This window comes from Aquarana catesbeiana, linkage group LG06 (genome assembly GCF_042186555.1).
Source record: "Aquarana catesbeiana isolate 2022-GZ linkage group LG06, ASM4218655v1, whole genome shotgun sequence".
NCBI lineage: Eukaryota > Metazoa > Chordata > Amphibia > Anura > Ranidae > Aquarana > Aquarana catesbeiana.
The window spans coordinates 310,178,938-310,196,991 of NC_133329.1; the positions used below are offsets into that span (position 1 = coordinate 310,178,938).

Here is an 18,054-nt window from a genome sequence, read left to right on the forward strand (position 1 = left end):
AAAATAAGTACAAATTGGTGTATATTATGTGGTCTTTGTGAAAGTTATAGAGTCCAAAAGCTATGGTGCCAATATCTGAAAATTGATCACACCTGAAGTACTGATGGCCTAATTTCTTCAGACCCTAACAAGCCAGAAAAGTACAAAATGACCCCTTTTTGAAAAGAAGACATTCCAAGGTATTTAGAAAGATGCATGATGAGTTTTTTTGAAGTTGTAATTTTTTCCCACAATTCTTTGCAAAATCAAGATTTTCTTTTCACAATATTGTCATATTAGCAGGTTATTTCTCACACACAGCATATGCATAGCACAAATTACACCCCAAAACACATTCTGCTATTACTTCCGAGTATGGCGATACCACATGTGTGAGGCTTTTACACAGCGTGGCCACATACAGAGGACAACCATGCAGGGAGCACCTTCAGGCGTTCTGGAGCACCCAGGCCAATTCTGACATTTCTCTCCTACATGTAAAAATCATCATTTATTTGCTAGAAAATTACATAGAACCCCAAAACATTATATATGTTTTTTTAGCAAAGACCCTAGAGAATACAATGGCGGTTGTTGCAACTTTTTATCTCGCACGGTATTTGCGCAGCAATTTTTCGAACGTGTTTTTTTTTTAAAAAAAAGAACAGTTTTGTGCTTAAAAAAAAAACAAAACAGTAAAGTTAGCCCAATGTTTTTGCATAATATGAAAGATGAAGTTACGCCGAGTAAATAGATACCTAACATGTCACCCTTCAAAATTGCAAACGCTCGTGGAATGGCGCCAAACTTCACTACTTAAAAATCCCCATAGGCGACGCTTTAAGTTACAGGCGACGTTTTTTAGTTACAGAGGAGGTCTAGGGCCAAAATTATTGCTCTCGCTCTAACGTTCGCAGCGATACCTCACATGTGTGGTTTGAACACAGTTTTCATATGTGGGTGGGACTTACATATGCGTTCGCTTCTGCATGCGAGCACACAGACAGGGGCACTTTAAAATGTTTTTTGTTTTTTTTTTTCATTTTACTTTATTTATTTTAGTTTGACACTTTTTTCCAAAAAAAAAAAAATTTTTTTGATCACTTTTATTCCTGTTACAAGGGATGTAAACATCCCTTGTAATAGGAATATGGCATGAAAGGACCTCTTTACAGCGAGATATGGGGTCAATAAGACCCCACATCTCACCTCTAGGCTGGGACGCCTGAAATAAAAAAAAACAAAAAAAAACAAGAGGCCCCCCAGATCACGGCCCCCCACCCTAGGTGAATGGGGGGGGGCACACACAGAAGAGGTGGTAAGCGGCCGCTCTGTGCAATATCATTGCACAGAGCAGGTAAGTATAAAACCCCTTTTTTATTTTGATTAACAAAAAAGGGTTTACAATCACTTTAAGTAAATTGCTACCTTTACACAAGAAAGTATTCCTACAAAAGATAGTGGTTAGTCTAGCAAGCAATATCATGACTACGGGCTGACCTTACTTCACTCTTACTGCATTACACTAAACCCTCTAAAATGTCAGCTGAAATCTTAATTTAGAAACTCCATGTGACTGAATAAGGCACTATGGTTCCATCTTAAATTAAATTTATTTTATTTTTAGATTTAAAATTTAAATAAAGAACAGAGTGGTTTAAAGTGAACCCATACAGTGGCATGGCTCTAAGTAGTATATACTTACCATGCTACCCTGCCCCCCACTTTCACATAAAAGCATTTGTGTCTGGCCATTCAGGCATCGAGCAGTGCATTGTAGAGAGGCAAGGGGAATATAATGGGATTGCTTTACTAAAACTGGTAGTGCAAAATCTGGTGCAGTGGTGCATGGTCGCCAATCAGCTTCTAATTTCAGCTTGTTCAATTAAGCTTTAACAAAAAACCTGGAAGCTGATTGGTTTCTATGCAGAGCTGCACCAGATTTTGCACTCTCCAGTTTTAGTAAAGCAATCCCAGTGTGTTTCCACAGCTGAAATCATTGCCAACCAATGTGCGCTCTAGATGCAGATTTAGCTAGCATGGGGAAAATACAGGTGTACATTAAAGCTGAAATCCAGGCAGAAATAAAAGACAAAATGAATGTGGTTTTGCATTTTCTTAAATAAAGGTGTAAGCCCCTGAAAATTGACTTGGTTTCATTCTTTTGAACTATCCTGCACAGGTGGACTCAGATTGAGTAAGGATTCAACAGAACTGGGAGCCAATTATGTGTTCTGAGTGCAAATGTGCTACCAAGTAACATGATTATAAAACAAGAGAGAAGTGTGAGCAGAGAGATGACTTCATCAGTCTTCTGCTGTTTTTTTTTTCCCCTGTCCAGTCAGTAAAATGGGTGAGCAGAAATGACACATTATTCCACATATTTCAAACACACACATACATGTGTGAGAAGCTTACAGTGTGCAGCCAAACTAGAGTAAGCAATTTTAGTACAGGAGAGGAGCCTGTACAATTATGCAATACAAAAAGTAAGGCTGGAGTTCTGCTTTAGAACTGAGCTGTGCAACAGAGCACTGTAGGGCTGGATGGGCAGAAAAGCAAATACAAATCTCCTTTGGCAGGGGAAACCACATTTCATCTGCAAATTGAACCAAGTCTGCTCTAGAATGAATGACTCTTCTTGGCGGTCTTTGTCTTCCAAAGAGACCAGAATGGATGAAAACTTCTACCATGAACTACCAGATAGGACCCCCTGGAGTAATCCAAGTCTGTGATCATCAATGGATGCAGGATGGCTTTGCTGCCCTCTTGAGTGCAGGGACACCAAACTGAAAATGGAAAATAGAATGAAGGCGCACTGACCTTACCATACATTTTTTTAATGAATAACGTAAAAATAATCCATTACACAGGTGGTCCCCTAGTTACAAACATCCGACTTACAAATGACTCCTACCTACAAACGGAGGGAGACAGCAGGAAGCGAGAGGAAATCTACCCCTAGGAAGTGAAATTCACTCCGGTTATGCCCCGTACACACGATTGGAATTTCCCCCAGCAAAAGTCCGATGTGAGCTTTTGGTCGGAAATTCCGACCGTGTGTATGCTCCATCGGACTTTTGCAGGCGGAATTCCCGCCAGCAAAAGATTGAGAGCACGTTCTCTATTTTTCGGTCGAAAAAGTTCCGATCAGAAATTCCGATCGTCTGTACCAATTCCGACGTGCAAAATTCCTATGCATGCTCAGAAACAATTTGACGCATGCTCGGAAGCATTGAACTTCCATTTTCTCGGCCCGTCGTAGTGTTTTACATCACCGCGATCTTGACGGTTGAAAGTTCAGAGAACTTTTGTGTGACCATGTGTATGCAAGCCAAGCTTGAGGGGAATTTCGGCGGAAAAACCATCCAAGTTTTTTCCAACGGAAATTTCGCTCGTGTGTACAGGACATAAGAGTTATTATGGGAAAAAGGTATCTCCACTGAAGCTTTATCACCAAGGCTTGTTTCCACAACGACCCAAAATTTTCAAAATCCAATTGTCATTGGGACAGAAAGGGAGGTGAAATCTTCTGAACAGGGACACAGACAGCAAAGCCAGTGTTAGAGGGGTGTTAACCCTTCCCTATGCCAGTGTTTCTCAACTCCAGTCCTCAAGGCGCACCAACAGGTCATGTTTTCAGCATTTCCACTATTTTGCACAGGTGATTTGATCAGTTTCACTGCCTTAGTAATTACCACAGCCGTTTCATCTGAGGGAAATCCTGAAAACATGACCTGTTGGTGCGCCTTGAGGACTGGAGTTGAGAAACACTGTCCTATGCTATCCAAAAAGCTTAAAAAACGTTTTTTTTGGCTGGAGCTACACTTAAAAAAATGTACCTGTTCCGACTTACAGATTCAACTTAAGAACAAACCTACAGACCCTATCTTGTTTATAACCCGAGGACCGCCTGTACTCACAAGGCGAGAATATTCACAAGCATAGAATACAATCCACACCGGACCTGACTGAAATGCATCCAGTGTGGATTGTAGTCTATGCTTGTGAATATTCTCGCTTTGCAAGTAGAATGGATCATTTTTATGTTATTCTTTAAAAAATGTTATAGTAATGCACAAGGTCAGTGAGCCTGCTTTCCATTTTCTATATTTCATGTGTGTATTTAGCTGTTAGCCTGGAGCTCAGCTTTAATAAGTATGGTTAACTTCTGGTTGCTAGAATGTATTGTATATATATAAAAAAAAAAAAAAAAAAATCGATTACAGTAAAACAAAAATTACATGTATATTTGGATTCAAAACGTGGCCAAGCTTGAAAACACAAAAGGCGTTAAAAAAAAAAAAAAAAAAAAACACCTGCATAACATTATAACATTATGTATCTGGATTGCTGTACTGGATTCAGAGCCAGCACAAATCCCTCTCATACCACTAAATGACAGGGGAGCTTTTAAGTCTACCACCATTCAGTATATACCTCCCTATAGCAATTGTATAAGATTGGCAGAGACAGAAGAGTGTGGAACATGGTTTCAGTCATGTTTCGAAATTCTGCTTTGAAAAAAAAAGAAATAATCAAACATCTACAGTATGTGTAATAAACATATTTTAATGGGTCATTCTCAGAAGATCTTCAAGATCAAAATATAATTTCACAAAATTAACACCGCTTTGCCTTCCATGCAATGTCTGGAGGGACCATAACCCTGAAGTGCCATATGCTCCATCTTCTTTGCTGATGTTTTGTCAGCTATTAGACAAAATGTACTTGCCATGTTGGGATTAGGCGCAATACAAACATTTTTCCTGATGGTAATTCCATGCATCACTAAAGGAGCAGTCTACCCATAACATTTGGTGATCTGAATTACTTAGATCATGTACCACTGAGAGACTTTGTCCAGAAATAAGAGGACCTGCAGGAATCCAGAGCAAGGGATGGCAGTAAGCTACTGTCCTCAAAATAGAGCCAGCAAGCAGATAAACTCACCAGCACCAATCCTTTGCCATATGTTATAGGTGGAGTGACCCTTTAAAAACAGATGTATAACCAAATGCTGTTCGAAAACAGGGAGTGGGTGGTCTTGGCAGTACAGACTGTTGGCTAATAAGCTGAAGGTTCCAGCACCACATCCCGAGCTTCACTTTCCCTGCTGTGACAAGCAGCACTCACTGTTTTCCTCTGTATACGATGACAACGTTTTTGCAAAAGATTCCATATACTGACTGGCCAGTATACAACCAAACAGAAAGGTTGAGAAACGGCAACGCCTGATTGTCCAAGAACCTTGTGACACATGCGGTGTCACTATGAAAACAGCCAACAGAAAGTTCCACATGTCTGTAATTACTAGGAGGAAATGAGATGCTAATATATTCCACTACCAGTAAGAAGCCTGGAAAATCTCACTTCGGTAAAACAGCTAGAATAGGACAATTCAATAACAGACTACCCTAAGTCATATTAGACTGAAAAAGCAAGTATCTATTGCTAAACTTCTGTAAAATAACTAAAACCGCTTTTCTGCCAGAGAGACTTTTGACAAATTACTGTGTAGATGATTGCAAAGTCTTCCTGGCAGCAAAGTGGTTAACGAGTCGAGCCAAGTTTTCAAGTTGGCCCGTTGGTGCCTTCTCCCTCCCACATTAACCCCTTCAGTCCTGAAGCAGCTGAGGTGTTTGCCCAGCCTGTAACGAGTATATAAAATGTGGGGATTTGGAGGTACGGGCAACAAAGTGCAGAGAATCCCCGGCCTGCTGCTCCCTCAGCTTCCTGCATTCTTGATGTCAGGCTGGAAGGGGATGCTAGTTCTCTAGGAAGGCCACGTAGTCAGTGAGTCTCGCCAGCTGCTGTTCGTTGGGGATCAGAGACAGGGGAGCAGAATCTGTGTGGAAAGCAGAACAAACCGTCACTTTGACCTCCCGCCCAAAATGTACACAGTGTTACCATGCTACACCCCACCACCCCCTCCACTAAGACCTGCAGCGCTTTAGGAAATTATGAACAGAACATTTAATGCCTTTCTCCCTCCAGCTCAGACTATGTGTGAGAGAAAACTTTTGAGTTATTTTTAGAAGTGGTTTAAATGAAGGAAAAGGGCGGATGTGACCTCATTCCTCATGATTATGAGAAGCTGCCTTTCTTTAGATTTAAGAGCAACATTTGCCAAGTTTTTTATTAGCTGCACAAAGCAGGCAGTCAAAAGAAAAGCATGCAAAACTAATGAGGTTAATTAAGAAATCCATAACTAAAGTAATCTGTAGAGATGTAGAAAGATAGCAATTCATGGGAAGGTGAAAGATAAAAGGTAGAATATTGCGCCTAAATCTCCACCTACCTGGTTTCTTCGGCATTACCATACGTGTGGCAGAATCAGCCTGCCAACCTTGTTCTAGAACTCCTAAAAAAAAGAAAAAAAAAGAAGAAGAAAGAGTTATTGCATGTCACAGACTTTTCCCGTAAAATCTAAAACTCCACACAAACTATGAACTTCAGCCGATTCCTGTGGGTGACCTTGTCAATCCCCTCTGAACTGGCACTCCTTGATTGAAAAACTGAAGGAGCTAGGCAGAAAATTGTCAGGCGAACTGCAGCTGTATTAAATCAGATGCAGTTGCTGTTTGGGTATTTTGATAGCCGACGGGGCGGGCTGTCAAAACGCATCAGCCGCAGATTCATCTATCTGCACAGAACAGCTGTAATAGCCCGCAGACTGAACAGAAAAAAAAAATATATATAAAATGTGTATGGCCAGCTTTAGTCTGACTCTGAAATCAGCCATTCTGAGACAAAGTGAAAAGCTAAGGGAATGTGCTGCCATGAATACCTATTCAATTATACAAGTATCCATGGCAAAGCCTCAAAACAATGGAATCACATGGTTATATGTGGTAATGCAGGGTAAAGCATCTTATGCATCGCAGTGGCATTTATTTTGAATGGCACTCCAATGCACCTGCACTGTAGCACTAGTTTAGTGAACTGTAAGTGAAGAAGTGCAGGCACGACTTGAAGTTTATAGAAAGCCTGCAGTCCATTAAGATCAGTGTTTACCATTTACAAACTGGAGCTGAAATTTACTTTTAGGCTCCATTCACACTTGTACGACTCCATGCAACTTTGGAGTGCAACTTTGGTGCAATTTTGACACAACTTTGAATGGGTACAACTTAAATGTGTTCCTCTGCAAAATCGGACCCACTGTTGCATGTAAAACATTCAAGTACAACTTTCATGATACCATTGAAGTCTATGGCCCTCAAGTTGAAAGAAAGTCAGACCAAAATAGTGCATGAACTACTTGGAAGTCGATGCCACTTTAAGTCACACATATATGGTTATAATTGAAAAAGATGGGGTACGACTTGTCATGTGACTTTGATGTCCATAGCATGACAAGTTGCACAGGTGTGAATGGGGTGTAAAGACTTCAAGAAAACCGTTTGAAGCTTCTCAAAATCTTGGTGTTCATGCTGCTCTTATACAGTCTGAAACTCGTGTACAGTCTGCCTCAGCTTTCAGAGATGGGCTCAGACTTCATATTTCCTTGGCCCTCCATGGACAATCACACAAGACTGTAAAGAAGTCTAATAAAACGTATATTAAAAAACAAAACAAAAAAACCCATATGTGCAGCATTTACTTGCGAACTTCATGCAGAGGGCCGATCGAAGGGAATGTTTCCACAAATCAAATGCCAGTTCTCCAAAATCAGTATTACAATTCAGTTTGTGTGATCCCTGGGTGCTTTTCCTTTTACATTCTTTTGCACACATAGCACCAGGCAAGGAGCACCACTAGCCTTTCATTTTAGTCATTGTGAAGTACAGAACTCCTACTGTTGTGTAAAAAAAAAACATAAGTAGGAGAATACCTTCTTTTACCAGCACCATGGAAACACAACAACAAAAGTAAAGAAAATCTCATGGAAAAACGTATCCAGAAACAAGCTTTTAACTTTACATAACCCTATAAATGTCTATGGGAAATGCTAGTCCTGTCTCTCCATGTAATAAGTAAAAGATCAAACTAAAAAGAGCAAAGCACCCCCCCCTCCCCGATTTAGATTAATGTAATCAGCACAATGTCATTTTTACCAAAACATAACTATTAAAGAATATGCAAACCCAGCATTTCATATTCCTGATATGAGCCTTCTGTACCATGTTCTTGTATGAAAAAGTATCCTGCTTTCTCTGTATTGCTTCCATTGTGGTGCGCCCATCAGTCCCTCTGCTTTCCTATCAAAAACTGACCACACTAAGCAGAAGAACACACAGTGGTCAGTTTTCTAGCTGTGCCGGGCCTCCCATAAAAGTGTATATCCCACAGACTCCCTCTCTCTCTCTGGTAACATCGCCAACACTTCAAAAAAAAAATAAAAAAATTATATTATATATACATACATACTGTATCTCACAAAAGTGAGTACACCCCTCACATTTTTGTAAATATGTTCAACACATTTTCATGTGACAACACTGAAGAAATGACACTTTGCTACAATGTAAAGTAGTGAGTGTACAGCTTGTATAACAGTGTAAATTTGCTGTCCCCTCAAAATAACTCAACACACAGCCATTAATGTCTAAACCGCTGGCAACAAAAGTGAGTACACTCCTAAGTGAAAATGTCCAAATTGGGCCCAATTAGCCATTTTCCCTCCCTGGTGTCATGTGACTCGTTATTGCTACAAGGTCTCAGGTGTGAATGGGGAGCAGGTGTGTTAAATTTGGTGTTATCGCTCTCACTCTTTTGTGAGATACTGTACATACATACATACATACATACATACACACACACACACAAATACAATTATACCAAGGCTCTTCCGGCCAGTCCAATAACATCACAAGTACTTTCATTTTCTGAAAGAGGCAAGTGATCCTTAGTGAGCACTGAATGATGCCCACATAATTGGGTATACATGGGGCAGAGTACACGTTCTGCAGTAATGATAAGTAGCCAGATACCATGTCATCTAGGCTGCTTAGGCCGTCAGTTATATTCACTATCTTTTTATTTATGGCAAGAAAGGGGTAAAAATGTCTATTGATTTATGTGATGTAGATTTAACTGAAAGTGGAATTCCAGCTTCCCCCCTCCTAACACCTATGCTAACTAACTTGTGTAAGAAAGATGTACTGTATACACTTATCTATTTTCAGGCCACTCTGGTCATGTGATCCAGCTCCTGTGTCAGCCAGAGGGACAGGGGACAGGAGGGAGCGTCAATAACAGAAGGTTCATTGAAGCCTATGGGTAATGCCACCGCTCCAGGCTTTACTAGTCATTATCAAAGCCTTCTCTTAGCTCTCCTTGCAGCTGCCGCTAGCCGACACAGGTCACATGACTGGAACAGAGCTGCCTGAAAATAGGTAAAGTATATACATCTACAAAGGTTAGTCGGCATAGCAATTAGGAAGGGAGGGGACAGTTTTAAGGCTAGTTAGGGGGAAGCTGGCATTTCGCTTTAATAGATGGCTAGTGATTATGCACGTGTCATCTCGGGGCTAAAAATCTGTAAAGGAACTATTATCAGAAAAACAACATAAAACAATAAAGGATGTTCAACATAAAAAGAAATCTCAAAATGTATTTATTTTTCTGTACATAAAGCACAAATTAATATTCTCAAAATATTCAGAACATGTGGAAAAGATAATTAGGTACTACTTACTGTGGTGATGACATCATTAGAAACAGAAAAATGATTCCAGAGCTTTAAAACTACAAAGCTGTAGAAAGGGCATTTCCTAGAGAATACTCATGCTCATGGAAATGAGAACCGGCATTTTCACATTGGTGAAATGATTTGACATAAATACACTCATACTTAGCCTTTTGTTATTCACAACCCACCTTTTACAGCTTCCTCAACAGGAAGTCCAACAAATGCTGCTAAATCATCTGCACTAATTGACGTGTATGCTTGTGATACAAGTACAAAGGCTCGCCTTCGTGTTGCATCTGAAGAAGGAAAAGAAAAAACATGTGTACTGTGGTTAGCACAGAAGCCATTCATTCCTATGCAATAATATGCAGCTCTGCTTACAAAACATATTAGAAAACAAAAACACTAAAATATAGATTGTGCAATGTGTGTGATCTCAATGCCTCCATTGCTGCACATGTGAAAGTTAGAGCAAATCTTGGAGCAGTGGCGTTATAAATGAGCAGCAGGATCAGACAGCTGACAGCAAATTACAACTACTTACAATTACTTCTTGCAGGGCACCCAGAAAACTCCTACAGTTCATCCACTTCCTTGTAACGAAGAGCATTACTTGTTACTTCTTCTACCGCAAAATACAAAGTCCAATATACCTGAGCGACCAGGCTGAGCTTGGGCACTGGGAAAGGGTATATTTCCTTATGCAAATAGCAGCCATCAGAAAGTCATTATTTAATAATTCCAGGGGTGCTCCAGGGACCAATGCAAAAGAAAGTGGTATGTGTTGATGGCTTATGCCATTAGCGGTCTGATCCGGCTCATCTTCACTGAGGATTGCAAAATTGCTCAGGAATTCAAAATCAAACAGATAAAGATTTGAATATTGGTTACTAAAAGTGACATTAAAGTCTCTCTCTTTTTTTTTTTTCAACCCAAACATGTTGTACTTACCTGCTTTCTGCGATCCTCCTCTTCTGGGGTCTCCTGTCGGCGCTTGTGGCTACTCCTGCCTTCAAATACCCCATAGTAAACTTGGGGGGGGGGATACTCATACAGGCTTGCACGCAGTCCGGCTTGGCCAAACGCCCATCACTGGATTTGACTGACAGCAGCAGGAGCCAACGGCTGCCACTGCTTTTACAGAGTCCAGTGAGGAGGGAGAAAGAGCAGCCAGCACTGAACCGAGATCAGGCTTAGGTAAGTATTTGGGGGGTAAAGGGGGGAGCTGCACTGAAAAGGTTTTTTTACTTTAATGCAGAGAATGCATTCAAGAAGTATTAAGCCCAAAACAATATTTTGCAGCTTACCAATCATTAGATGTGGTGACTGCATTAGTTTTATTTTTTTAGGCTTTTCACCTGATTATCTTGCCAGTAACACACCCCCTGTATTAGAGTGCTCCCACTTTGGACAAAGAAGCCTGGGAGGGGGGGGGTTAGATACACTAACAAATGGAAGTCAGACTCCAGCTCACACTTTATAATCAGTTACAGCAAAAAGTTCTATCCTCTTGGGATAAAGGTTTACATGAAAAAAAAATGTATATTGTAAGCATGCCTGTTACCAGTCTATAAACAAATAAAGTTCAAACATTTACAGTTCGTATTTTATAGTACTTTAAACAAGATCAGTTTAATATGTTTTCTGTACATGTTATATGTAAGCCAGTGGCTCTCTCTAGTGGCCAAAATTGAATATACATTTTGAAACTATAATTAGCGAAGGTAACTTCATACTGCTCAAGTATGGAGTTGTATAACTTGTTTACAACTGCATCACTATTGCTCAAAGCACATATAAAAACAACTGCATTCCGTTATAGTCACCAAAACAATTATTGAAATTATACGTTTCTGAATAATTCTTTTACATTAGCTTCCTCAAAAAAATATAACTCAAAAGTCAAAGTGAGAAGAAACGAAAAAGATCCAGAAAGTCCCCTTGAACCAGTGCATAGACCATTAGAGCCTTCTTAGAACAGAAGGTATTCACACATTCCATCACTTATCAAAAAATAAAGGGATTATTCCTCAATTCAAGATAGTGAGCAGAGCAATGTTAATTATTTCTTTTTACATCATTGGCTAAATGTACATCCAGAACTGCTGGTGTATAGAACAGATTTAGCCTAATATTATAGAGCCATTTATTGCAAACTGCAACCGGCTGTTTCAGACTTGTTGGCCATCAGCAGTACAGTGTACAGAAACCACGGCTTCTATAAAGAAGAAGAATCCAAAAAAGAAAACCCTTCACTGTTTCAAAGAAGCCATTGTTTCTATACACTAAACTGATGATGACTTACAAGTCTAAAGCAGTTATGTGCAGTTTGGAATTATTATTATACAGGATTTATATAGCACCAACTGTTTGCACAGCACTTTACAACACAAAGGCAGACATTACAACCACAATACAGGAGGAATCAGAGGGCCCTGCTCGTTAGAGTTTACAATCTAAAACAAAAAATGGATCAGTGGCGGCTGGTGCTTTTTTGGGGGGGGGGGGGGGGGGGGTGCAAACAAACTGAAAAAAACCCCATCAATTGCAGCCTCATTGTACCATCAATCGCCGCCACTGTGCCCCATCAAACGCCGCCACTGTGCCCCATAAAACGCAGCCACTGTGCCCATCAATTGCCGCCACTGTGCCCATCAATTACCGCCACTGTGCCCCATCAAACGCAGCCAATGTGCCATATCAAATGCTGCCAGTGTGCCCCCCGCCTGCACTTACCTGTCTCGGTGGGATAGCGTGGAGCATGCATCTATCTATTGGTGCTAGAGGGCGCCCGTGCGCCCTTATAGACGCACCACCACTGAAATGGATGTATAATATTAGACTTCCTCTGTGCTATATCAGGGGAATGGGATGCACGCAGTTGGCCATGGGGCATTAGACTGGATTCACAACACATGTATTGCATTTAGCACACGTTGAACACACTTGAGCTGACAAGCGTTTTTAACTTGCTGGGCTGATGTGAATTATTATTATTTTTTTTTTTTTTACATCTGACGTCAAAGCACTTGCTTGTTTTACTTAACACACTGCAGCATGCTGGGACAACTTGTAGCATGGAAGTGCGTGTTGCGCTGCATTTAAATATAGCTGGTTCTATTTTAACGCAGTGCACATCAATGTAGTGTGTTGATGTGAACTAGGTCAATTGACGAGGTGTGAATGATGTACATTGTTCCACCCACTTGTCTGAGATGAGAAATAATTCCCTTATTTTTGGGTTGTGAGATCAAATTATATAAATAAAATAAACTCGAGCTTGGATCATTCAGAGCAGCATCAAACCTAGTCTGAACACCGGACCAGAGAACTACTATTAACAGAAACAGGTGCACTTACCACTTTAAATATTAAAATTATTTAAAGTGGAAAACACACCTGTCTCTGTTATTAATATGTGGTCGAATTAGACACATGAATACCTTCCGTCCTAAGAGGGCTCTACAGTGTTGCACATTAATTTAATAGAGGGTTTTTGGTTCCTTTAGTGCTTTCTAACTATAACCTTCAGGATATACTTACTTAATGGTCCCTAAACCCTTCCCTATAGAAGCCACTTTTCCCATACACTGCAATGATGATGGCCACAAAGCATGAAACGGCTGTGTGCAGCAACTTGGAATAAATCTAAAATATTAGGCTGTATCTGTGCTATACACCAGTAGTTCTGGCTAGATGTTAGGCCATGGAGTGTAAAGGATTAATTTGCATGGCTCCACCCCACCGTTCTGAAATGAGGATCTATTCCCTTATTTTTGGCATATGTGATGGCATGAGATGTGAGTACATTCTGTTCTAAGAAAGTTCTACTATGCTATGCTTCCTGTGCTGCTCACCACAGCTGCATTCACTTTAGAAGGAAGGTCATTAATCCAAGCCAAATAGGGCTCTTATGTTTTACACAGTGTTGTTATAATAATGCTGTTCCAGGAGATTAAAGCAGACAGATGACCTAATGAGTGTGTGTTCATGCTCCCTCATTATTGGACCAGCAGGCCATGGGGGGTAAGGGGTGGGGCTTTGAGCAAATGTGTATTGCTTGACTAAGTAAATGGAGGTCTTAGCCCTGGCTGTGTTGTATGGCAGGGCTGCCTGAAAAAGAATGTTTAATTCTTCAGCTGGTGAAATAATTTCAAAATATTTATTTCAGTTGTGCATTTAGCCATCTGGCTGGAGCTCAAGATCTGGCTACAATACAATTCAGATACAGTGGTAAAGGCATTCACCAAACCAACAGAAGGCAAAAAGTGAACTTAGACTGACTTCAAAGTACGGAAATAAGACCAAAGAAATTGGAAACTTTGACTAAAGCTGAAAAGTGACCTTACCTCTTACTGCCTCCATGACAGGCTGTATGTTTTCAGACCACTGATGGGCAGCTATGGAACTATATATTCCTGGAAAATCTCTTTGCCAGATCTTCTGACCTACATCCCAAATCCAACCAATCTCTGCATTGGCCTAAAGAGAAAAGGAATGGTAAATTAGGAAAACAATGAACAAGTATACCCAGTGACACAAACGTAAAGTGTTACTAAACCCAGCACCCTGCACTCACTATATCTCGTTTCCCACAGTACACAGAACATGGAAATGCAATTGGATTAGTAAATATAAACTGCTAAATATCTTTAGTCATCAGCAGTTAGAGCAATCTTGTAACTTCTATCAGTGTCTGGTAAAAGCTTGTAGGAGGAATTTTTTCTTCTTTCCCCGATTGATAGGGATGCAGGACCCCTGACCCTCTGTTTGGACGTACGTTTCGTCCTATTGGACGTTGTCATAGGAACTATGACAACGTCCAATAGGACGAAACGTACGTTGGAAGGCAGACGCGCTGACGTCATCGTTTCTTTCTCACTACGAACGGGTGCATGCAGGCCGGCCGGCTGCTATACAATTACATGCTGTTTATTCGTTACATCTATGTAAGTGTGCTACTTTTACTATTAAATTGTTTTATACGGATTCACACTATGGAGGATGTGTCTTTCATTTCCTTGGGTTCCCCCTGTTGAATTCTGGCCTTTATGACGGAGAGTTCCGGGTGATCCTTCCTCTATGGTGAGACGGATGGTGGTGTCCCCGCAGAGTGGATTGTGAATATAAGCTTTTATTAAGCTTACCTCTGGTAAGCGTACATCTTTTTTGGTGGTGGATCCTCCTCACGAGGTGTTTTTTGTTTATTTGAGGCATCAATCACTACTGGTGGAACTATCTGCATTAAGGACTGTTTTTTATTTGAAGTCACTATCAGTTTATGGACTTTACCTTTTTTTATCTCCTTTTTTTATCACCTTTTACGATTTAATTGCTTTAAAGTTTTTTTACACAGTCACTATTATTTATAACTATCCTATAATCACAATCATGTTGTGTTGATATTTGGGTTTATAATATAATATTTGAAATATTTTGGTTGATGGAAATTTATTCACTTTAGTTTTTTAGCGCGGTTCTGTTAATCGTTTTATATATTTGATTCTTTTACCTATGAATTAGAACTGCTGCTTGGGGGTGGAGGGAAGCGCAGTAATCTTTTATTCTTTATGGCTGTAAATGAGCCATCTGTCCCTCATTTATCAAAGGGCTTGCCATGGTGTGTGCGCAACTTCTGTGCTGTAAACTTGGACAGCAAAGTAAGACAGATTCGTCAAAATTTGGGCTAGATTTATCTTCTTTTCACAATGTTATGCTGAAATCAGATAAATCTGTAATATGAGGCTATGACCTATACTGGTACAATGCCAATGCTGAGCAGCAGAGGGGGTCACTTAGGAATTACACAGATCTCAGAGTGGTAAATCTAAAAGAAATCATTTCACAATGACTGATATAAACCCCCAAATGAGAATGATCAACTAAATCCCTGCGTTTTTTAGCTGCCCAAACATAAGCCCACAAAAAAAGCAGTGAAGAAATCATAAGGTAGAGATTCACTATAGTAGTACATATACAAAACTGTGTCTGTAAAATACACACACACACACTTTTATTAAATAGTATTTCCTCACAAATATCAGTAAAGTAACTTATAATGACCATAAAGCTCTCTTCACTATGGTGGTGCTGCCTAAAAAGTACAATGGTCGCCAGGCTCACAGCCTCCAGATACAGAGCACAAGGTTATAGGACTCTGCACTGTTACTGAGGGATAAAACAGATTAAAGTGTTACTATACCCACAATTGTAAAATCAGTCTGTATATACAGTAAACATGCTTCTTATAATCACTGTGGAACCTAAGGGGTTAATCTTCCGCATTGTGTAAAAAGGCAGTTTGATCCTGTCTTCTCTGATCCTCTCCTTCTTTTACTGTCCCCAATCCATCTGCCGATAATACAGGGGAGGGTGCATGTGATAAGCACAGGGCCAAGCTTTAACCAGTGCTCAGCCAGATAGAAGTGACAAGACTGCTATATACTGCTGATGAGAAAAGATATTTAGCAGTTTATATTTACCAAAATAATTGCATTTCCATGTTCTGTGTACAGTGGGAGCCCAGATATAGTGAATGCAGGGTCCTGGGCTCAGTAACACTTTAACAGCAATTTAAATCGTTGTTCTTCTGTAACTATGCTGACCCTGAACATGGGGCTGGAAACCAGGGAAAAAAAATAAGTGTTTTCCAAAACAAAAAGGGCTCATGCTCATGGATGTAATGTATACAATCCGCAGTAGTATTGTATACTATAAGCCCTTTCACGCTGCTGTGTTTTAGTCCTTAGAGGTTGGCTGTGTAAGCAAAAACTAGAAACATTTGCGTTCACAGTCTGTTTTTCACCATATACAGTGTGGTAATTTAATTCCTAGAATGCCTGCAGTGTAGCACTATGGTAGTGAGTCACAGTCATTCACACTTGAGTGTGCTCGGACTTGCACTCGCCTGGGTGTCAGACCAGTGGACTCAGTCTTTAAAGAGTAATAGAAGAAATAACGTGTGTGTGTGCGCGCCCATTGCGCTGTTGGCGTAAAATGAGTGACAGGAGCAGCAGATTAATACAATCAATTAGGGTTGCACCGATATCACTTTAAGACCTAGTACAAGGTACTGATACTTTTTTGCAATTACTCGCCGATACTGATACTTTTTTAATGTCATGTGACAGTGGCACTAATATCCAGCACTGATAAGGCTTGGACTGTGTCAGTAGTTTTTTATATTTTCTTTTTCTTCCAGGGGGGGGGGGGGGGGGGGTGTACAGTATCCGTGTTTTTTTCATTTTATTTTTACAATTTTACGTTAAAATATTTATTAAGTTTCCTTTTTTTTTAATTTATTTTTTAATCAACCCTGTGGGGGGCTTTGGTGAGATGACAGCCCTCTGCTTTTCAGTACCACATGGTTGGATTTTAAGCCAACACACACATTTAATACATCCACGTCTGAGGAAGTGGAATAAATCCACGAAACGCATTGAGCATTCTTCTTACAAGCATATATGCTTTAAAAGACATTGTGCTTCCTTTTTTGTTGGTGTTTTATTTTGGATCTTACCATGCAAACTTTTTTGTCTTTCATAAAAATTTCACAATATGGAGCAACATTTGCTCTCATTATTGTATATATTATATTGCAAATAAAGTGTCACGATAATATCCCTGTATATAAACAAACTGTAATGTATCTTTGTTATGTAAATAGATTAAATTTTCTGACTTGTGTATGTACAAATTGTTATACTACAAGACATACAGTATCTCACAAAAGTGGTCGTCTTGGAGGTGTGTTTGGGTTCGTTATGTTAGAATACTGTGCTGAGGCCCAGCCTCCGAAGGGAGGGGATCATGCTTTGCTTGAGTATGTCACAGTACATGTTGGCAGTCATGGTTCCCTCAATGAAATGTAGCTCCCCAGTTGTGGCATCACTCATCCAGCCCCAGACCATGACACTCCCACCACCATGCTTGACTGTAGGCAAAACACACTTGTGTTTGTACTCCTCACCTGGTTACCACCACACACGTTTGACACCATCTCTACCAAATAAGTTTATATCTAGGTCTTATCAGACCACAGGACATGGTTCCAGTAATCCATTATCTTAGTCTGCTTGTCTTCAGCAAACTGTTTGCAGACTTTCTTGTGCATCATCTTTAGAAGAGGCTTCCTTCTGGGTCGACAGCCATGTAGACCAATTTTATGCAATGTGTGGCGTATGGTCTGAGCACTGACAGGCTGACCCCTCCCCCCCCCCACCCCTTCAACCTCTGCAGCAATGCTGGCAGCACTAATAAGTCTATTTCCCAAAGACAACCTCTGGATATGACGCTGAGCACGTACACTCAACTTCTTTGGTCGACAACGGCGAGGCCTGTTCTGAGTGGAACCTGTCCTCTAAACCGCTGTATGGTCTTGGCCACCGTGCTGCAGCTCAGTTTCAGGGTCTTGGCAATCTTCTTATAGCCTAGGCCAT

General features: G+C 40.4%; 1 protein-coding gene across 1 annotated transcript in view; it reads right to left on the reverse strand.

Moving 5' to 3' along the window:
• Positions 1-4,535: 4,535 nt before the first annotated feature.
• COPS8 (COP9 signalosome subunit 8) overlaps positions 4,536-18,054 on the reverse strand; it is a 32,447-nt gene continuing 18,928 nt past the window's right edge. Inside the window, exons 4-7 of the mRNA XM_073633643.1 lie at positions 13,966-14,098; positions 9,805-9,912; positions 6,281-6,343; positions 4,536-5,827 (exon numbers count right to left, since the gene is read on the reverse strand). Coding sequence (XP_073489744.1) covers positions 5,748-5,827; positions 6,281-6,343; positions 9,805-9,912; positions 13,966-14,098 — 384 coding nt within the window. The 3' untranslated portion in view covers positions 4,536-5,747. The remainder of the gene's footprint in view (positions 5,828-6,280; positions 6,344-9,804; positions 9,913-13,965; positions 14,099-18,054) is intronic.